Below are 7843 nucleotides of genomic sequence, written 5' to 3'. Positions count from 1 at the left end.
TGCATAACTTGCCAGTGGTTTTACAACAGCTTAAAATGCACCCTATATTACTGCTGTATGATCTGAGTCATATTCTGAATCACAGCCGATTTAAAAATATGTTTCATTTTACATTGCTGAACTTACCATGCATTACTCCACTGTAATATAACAGTGATCACCTTTTGTCTAACTTTCTTCGATAATCCAAAGTAAATATGTATATGAGACAAAGACAATGAGACCATAACATTTTAATTAATGCAGTGTAATATTGTAACTTTTGCAGCCCTCATATTTCATAGCAGTGGAGGTTTTGAAAAGAACATTTGACTTGTTTCACTGACATCCAATGAGCGCATACTGCTGTTCCAGCTCCTCTATTCCCCTACAGGTATTTCCATATTCCTCAGTTTGACACTCTGCTTCTGAGGGCCAGTACTCGATCCAGGTTCTCTCACTGAGCACATATTGATACCTGAGGAGAGCAAAGTATGAAATACAATGAGTATTCATGTGGCCAGCTATCTGTAACACACTGGAACAGAACATGAAAAATCATAAGCCCCTCCTTCCTACAAAAAACTGAGGATTTAATGGCTCTATCAAAAAAGCAAATGTAAGGCATAAACTAGAGTACGAGAAAAGTGAACTTGATTTAAAAAGCCTTGAAACTGTTTAGATAATAAACAATAATAGATAATAGACACAATGTTATGAGGGGTTACAAACACAACACACATGCACATTCACTCAAAGAACACACTTACTGAGTGACTGACTGATTTTCCTCGTCTTTGTAAATATCTTTGGATGTTCCCATGACAAGGTAGGTTTTGCCTGTTCTCAGATCTAAAGCCTGCCTGCAGTGAGGGTAACTGAGGAATGTGCGCAGTTTACCCTGAGGACCCACATCAGTAGTTCCTGTAATTAAAATGTAAGGGAGGAGAGAGAGAAGGTATTTTAAATGCATAGTTAAAGGTGCTAGATAAGAGATTACTGTTGTATTCTCGCATATTCCCAGTGGAGTCATGCTTAAAGGAATAGTTCAACAAGTTAGTAAATATGGAGCTACAGCCAGACAACTTAGTTTAGCTTTAAGACTGACTCTCTCCAAAGGTAATACAATTCACTTACCATCACCTCTAATCTTGTTTATTTAATGCATACGAAAAAACAAAATGTAAAAACATTTCCCCTTTTTATGCAGGGTTACATACTGGACTATTTCTTGGCCAGTAACTTCCCAGAGTATCCACTGGTTGCCTGACGATGCAAGCTAAGTTAGCTAGCTGCTAGTCATAGCTTCATATTTAGTATATAATTATGTGAGTGGTTTTTTAATCTTCTCATCTAACTATCTGCAAGAAAGTGAGTAAGTGGTGTTTCCCAAAATGTCAGACTTCCCCTTTAAATGGGCAATCATTTTAATGTCTAACTGGAAACACCATTAAGATACAAAGTGCCCATAAAATGTCAGAAAGAGGCAAAAAATACCAACCTTCTTTGATGACTTTCAGTACTCGCATTGTGTAAACGTCAGTGGACAAACCATCTTCAAACTTCCGCAGCTCCACTTTGTACACTGAGGATAGTCAAGTTGCAGATTGTTAGTTTGCTTGCTCCCTTGTTCTCTCGACCTCTTACTCTCACAAACATACACAGTAATTGTTTTGGATAAAAACACAACATAAATGCAGTCAAGTTACAGTCTCTTACCAAAATCTATTCTGGTGGTCTCAGTACTCTCGCAGGCCTTAGCTATGCGATCATCGTTGTCGATGTTGCCCTTCTTCTGCATACTGCAGTTCTCTGGAAGTACACAATAGAAACAGTAATATACAACTGATGACATAAGTTGGTGCGTGGATTAGCTGATGGATGAGAGCAGGTGTATCTAAGTCACAATGTAAGTATGTTAGTGACTCTGATTGTTGCTCTGATTGTACAGGATCCTGCTGGTGCTTGTTGCCGCTGACAGAAAGTTCTGATGTTTATGTTACAATCTGCTGATTTACTGTAGAACTAATTCCCGGACCATCTCCTTCACCAGATTTTAAACAGACACTTTACTGGTGGTAATGTTTACAGGATACAGTTGTACTGTTTTCTGCAGAGGAATTTTACAAAGTCTGAGAGGATAATCAGGGGACTATTTCACAAGAGCAGAATTCAGAAAATCCAGAATAACAGAAAAAGCATGAAAAAAAAGTAAGCTTGACCTAGTCTTGATCACAGATTTACTGATGATTACATACTACGTACTGGAAGCTGATATAAAGCATATATTGTGTAAAAAATTGAACTTTTGTAATAAAACAGCGGAACAGAACGGCAGACAATAGCAGATAAAGTGAATGCGTAACTAACCTAAAAATAAACAGGTGGGCTACTACCCACTGCTCTTAACCACTGAAACCCTCCTAATTATATCATTCAAGGAGTTACTTGTCATTGGCACAAATTAACAGTTGTACACTTTGCCTTGAAATTGTGCAGTGGAAGTTAATATGTTACTAATCTACCATGGAGATTAATAAGAACCACTAACCCACATGGGGTGGATAGTCAGTAAACGTCAGGGACTATAGCTGTGGTTAAAATAGTGTGTCTGTTCAAAATACTTTTGGATTTTGGATCAAGTCAATGTTTGGAACATTTTTAAGTGTGTTAAATAAATTAATTTGATTTCTGAAGTGACGAAACATTTTGTAAGTCAGTTGGAACCAACCACTTATTCAGTGACTGTGGCTTTATTGTCACATCACATAAATAATAATACAATTATTAATAGTCATAATGTTAAATGTGATCTCCTGAACCAGTAGGTTGACATTCTTGGCTTTTAGTGACATGTCTCGACAACTATTTGATGGATCGCCACGAAATTTGGTTCTAACATTCATGTCTTGTGATTTGGGGATGTTAACATGCTGACAATAGCATTTAGCTCAAAGCTGCTGTGCTTAGGCAGCCTTTGAGAGCCCATGGCATGGCTGTAGACTCGTGTTTAATCTTCCTTCAGTACCAAGTGTACTGAAGTACAATAAAAACTGCTGCAGTTTATAGACAATGCAGAATGATAAGCCAATATTAAGCGACTGATCAGTGCTCTATGATCCACAATGTTATTGTGTTTAGGTGTAAAGTAGTTAAAGGCATACTATGCAGTTTTCCAGTTTTGTCAAACAGCTACCCCTAGAGTCGCTGCAGAGTACTTGTATTTAACCTTAACTGTCGTAAATACCACTCACCAGAGCCGTCTCTATATACGGCTCTGCGTCTCTGCACTCACGGCCTGATCCCCTCCCCCCTGTATACCGATATATGTTCAGTAGGATGGAAGCTCGGACATCGAGCAGGCAAAGATAGAAAATGTCTACTGACCAGGTAACGTCTGAGTAAATGCCTGCTAGTGTCTTCCATTGAGGCTACTTCTTATGTCGCCGATGTATGTGACGTCGCGCCGTAAAGCAATTTGTGATTCTCGCAAGATGCTGCCAACGGCGTCCCTCTCGCTATACTACGAGTTTGTTTACCATCGAAATGACTTAGAAGCTGTTATATTAAGGTAAAAATCTTGCATAGTCTGCCTTTAAGTTAGTTAAGTTTAAAGTAGACTGATTAGGTTGTCAGTTAGACAACATCCTGTTTACCTTCAGCACATACTGTGCATACATCATTTCTACAGAGCTGCAGAAGCTTTCCAGCTCTCCTCTCAGGATGGTAGAACTTCACACAAGGTGTCTCTGCAACAAGAAAGAAAGATATTTAAAATATATTTTGTGCCAATTGCTGTACATTCAAAAATACAGATTAAATAATTTGAAAATGTAATGACACCTCATGTTATCTACTCCTACTATCTATTGGCCACACATGGAGACAGCATATGTCTCTGAGACTCACGGTCATAGTATTCATAGACAGACACAGCAGCTGGTTGTAAGACGCCCACTTTCATCTGCTGATGGATCCTAAAAGTGATCTCTTCTGGTTGAGTGTGAGAAATCTGTGGAGAGATGTAAAACAAGGTGAGGTAGAGATAAAGAAATTAAACACAAGGCAGAGGGAAAAGGGGATAGGAAGAAAGAGTATTGTCTTACCTTGTCCAGGTAGATGATGAGTGAGCCTCTTTCTGACAGGACTGTGTCCATCTCATATTTTGCAATGGTGCGGGCACGTCCTTTGGACAACTACACACACACACACACATTGTCATAGTCAACTTTTATAAACCATAAAACACATCTTGTGTCTCCTAAGCATAAACAGTAGAGGTGGGCGATATATATCGTTTGCGATAATATCGTCATTGTTGTTTTGACGATGTGCAAATTTCCATTATCGAGTATTTAAATTACTTCGCCAAAAATATTGAAACGCATGCAGAAACTCCTCACATCCACTTAATACAGCATGGCAGGATTCAGTCACACGACTGGTGGGCCTATGTGATCACGGTACTTCAGATGATTTAGTGCCGAGACTTGGGTCTACCTCTCTGGCATGGAAATGGTTTGGTTTTGAAAATACTTTTTTAGCGCAGCACTCAGAGCGCTTCAAGTTGAAATCTGTTCAACTTTTAACACCGCTGGGCGCTCGGCAAATGAGTTTTTGAGCGCTCTCAGTGCTAAAAGCGCGTTTAGTGGACACAAGCCCTAACTCAGACAATTCCAGTCACATTTGAAAGGATATCGACTGATTATCGTTATCGCCAAAATCCCCCAAAAAAACGAGATATTATTTTTTGCCCATATCGCGAGATTAACATTCTTTTTGGCCTAGCACACTTTGTAGTTTTTTTCACATGCTGTTGCAACAACTAGTAAAGTTAAAAAAAACTACAACACCACACCGGATCTAGCTAGACTGGAAACAAAATAACAGGCATGCTGCACACACTTGTTTAAGAGTAGCACACGTTACGTTTTGAGTGGATGGCGAGTGCGAGACGCCGAAATGGATGCCAATAATATTCTGAATGGAAAGTTTACTTTTAAAAAGTTGCCAAATGGTTCCATTGACAAGACCAAAGTGATCAGTGTGTTTTGTCGTTGTGAACTGAGCTATCATCGCAGCACGTTTAGTATAAAATACCACTTGAATACATTGTGTGAAAGATTGTTTGCTCCAAGTGAGAATGTTAGTGTGAAATTGAACACTACAGTATATGCCAATGTCGTTTTCAATAAAACATTTGCACAAAGCAAGCCGATCCACTTTTCCATGTCGATAAGAGCATTCAAATTCAAATGAGAAAAAATAATGGGACAAAAAAAAATCAAGGGACATTTAGAATAGATAAAAATGTGCGATTAATTGTGAGTTAACTATGACATTAATGCGATTAATCGCGATTAAATATTTTAATCGTTTGACAGCACTAGTGTGTATCTTTGAAGGTTCTTACTAAGTTCAGGTCATTGGTGTCAACTGTAAAGCCAGTTAACAAGCCAATATCCAAAACTGACATGGTTGCATCGTGCTTCTTGTCCTTCGACCTGTACAGAAAATGGACAAATAATTTAAACAAATAATGGGCAGTTCAAATGAGCTCCAATGGGTGTAAAAGCTTATTGTAAAGAGTACTGAAGAAGACCATCATTGTTTTCTGAATAAAGAAAGTGTGACTTTGCTGTGTAACTTCCTGATTGTACTTACATGACCTCTATTTTCAGCTTGTATATCTCCTTATCTTCATCCATTTTCTCTGCAGTAGCAAAACATTAGATTAGCATTTAATGTATTGTTTTTGAATGTACAGCAGGGTAATGGGACAAGCAGATACAGTAAGCAAACAGAATCGACAAAAACAAGCACACAAACAGATAAAATGACAACAAACTAAGACAAAACAAAGAAATTACCTGGAATGAGCTCCACTGACAAGTTAAACCTCTGACAGTCGCTTTCCTTTTCCTTAGGCAGAGCATAATACAGCGACACCATCTGTCACACAGATAAAAGTGCATGTAATATGTGACAAGGTAATAGGCAATCCGTCTTAATAATAGTCCACAGAAGGTAAAAAAAGAAAGAAAAGGTTTTCATAGATTCAAAGAGGACACATCAGTAAACAACATAATATAAAACTCAGGTAAAAAACATTTAATTACAGTCACTGTTGCTTCTCCTGTGCCTGTGGCAGTCACTGTCACATTCTGGTTTATGTCTTTGATCTGTGGGAATTTAAATATGCACAAACACACACTTATCAGCAGAGGAAAAATGCAGACAAGCAATGATGGCATTAATGAGCTACTGTGTGTTTGTGTGTTTGTGTTTGTGTTCTCACTGTAGATGTTCTCGTGGTAAAGTGGTTTTCCCTGTTGAAATTGTACTTGTCAGGCTTTGAGCTTCCTGGCAACAAGATGTCCACATTCAGATCATACTCTGGTTCTTTAGCATTGGCCCAGTACTCAGATACAGCCTGGTACACCATTATAGTGGCCTGGAGAGAAGAAGAGAAAAAATAGGTTATTATATAAATATGTTATAAACCAAAAGATGTGGAACTGCACTGAAAACTGGTAGCAGTACAAAACTATATCAAGATGTAGAGAGCAGTCTGTGTTACCTGAGTTGATCCATAGCCTCCGCCCACCTTCTGCTGTTGGTTGAACCATCTGACCACAGGTCTGGCTACTTCAAAGGCCTTTATTAACAGAAGGAAAAGTAAACTGTTGAAATTGTCTGTGGTTGACTTTGTCTTAAAATAACTTGAAAGTCCTGATTCTGTTACAGTTATACAAACTGCCAGTAAAAACTGCCAGCTGAAGTAATTTTGAATGATGGCACAATCAGACTGCAGACTACTCAAAAGTTGCCTGATACAAGCAATCAATCCCAAGAAACATCAAGTCTGTTTTTGTTTGTAATTGTTATTACTGTGTGATTATAAAGTGCTGGAGGATGTTCAAATCTGTCCCTTGTTTTTATAACTTCAGCAAATATGTATAATGTCTATGTATAATCATACATTGCTCTGGAAAGTATTCCACAGTAATGGAAAGTGTAAGGTTAGTGATGTTTTTGATAAATCATATTTATACTTGTATAGGGTTATTTGTGACATTTTGTGGCAGGGACATTACTTAAAAACCCATTTCACTGACGTTTGTTTTCAAACCCACTACCCTTTTAGTCGGGCAGCATGAATGATGACTCTGTTGTTGCTTTCTGTAACTTGGCATTCTGAAACTCACAAGTGGGACATGCTCACCTCTACTTTGACCAGAGCAAGAAGAGCGTAAGCTGTGGCCTCCAGTGTGTAAACATGTCCCTTAGGTACTGGCCAGTGGGACAACTCTGAGGACAAATACAAATACTGTTTTATTACCATGCTGTACCTGGAACAAACTTAATTCACTATTAATTCCTAAATCCCTAGTCTGAAATATACAAAATAAGTAAAATTTGCTTTTTTGAGATTCACTTATACTACACATGAGAGCCTGATGGACTAATGGATTTAGGGCAAATCTATATATTGATGTTTAAGTATGAGCATGACTATAATGTCAGTTCTGGTAGCCAATATATATATGTCACTGTTTCTAAATTACCTCAAATATACCTTTTGGATTTCTGCACTGAGCAGAAATCATCCTATAACAGGGACCATACCAGTGTGTTGGTTGGCTCTAATAAACCTAGTTTTACCTATTAATAAATGTAGTTATTTATTTCAATTTAATTGGCTTTATTGGAATTACAATTTAAATCAAAAATGTTACCAATTATTAATATTTATGTATGTGTATTGTTTTTGAATCTATACAGTCATATAGACTCTTCTTTCTGAATATTAGTTGAGGAATATTGCTGTGTGAGGACACCTGGGGAAGCAAACTTGTAGAGG

At 37.9% G+C, this 7843-nt stretch overlaps 1 protein-coding gene across 1 annotated transcript; it reads right to left on the bottom strand.

Moving 5' to 3' along the window:
* Nucleotides 1–215: 215 nt before the first annotated feature.
* On the bottom strand, nucleotides 216–7839 carry LOC127360206 (complement C3-like; the record flags this gene model as incomplete). The annotated part of the gene is made up of 15 exons (XM_051394496.1): nucleotides 216–457; nucleotides 750–903; nucleotides 1481–1564; nucleotides 1699–1791; nucleotides 3636–3728; nucleotides 3889–3991; nucleotides 4086–4175; nucleotides 5393–5483; nucleotides 5644–5692; nucleotides 5850–5931; nucleotides 6099–6161; nucleotides 6278–6433; nucleotides 6560–6637; nucleotides 7205–7290; nucleotides 7821–7839. Coding segments are annotated over 15 exons (1380 nt in total), but the record flags the coding sequence as incomplete, so codon positions are not given.
* Between the last annotated feature and the right edge of the window lie 4 nt (nucleotides 7840–7843).

The sequence above is a fragment of the Dicentrarchus labrax genome, unplaced genomic scaffold (genome assembly GCF_905237075.1).
Source record: "Dicentrarchus labrax unplaced genomic scaffold, dlabrax2021, whole genome shotgun sequence".
Lineage (NCBI taxonomy): Eukaryota > Metazoa > Chordata > Actinopteri > Moronidae > Dicentrarchus > Dicentrarchus labrax.
This window is presented reverse-complemented; position numbering and strand designations above follow the sequence as displayed.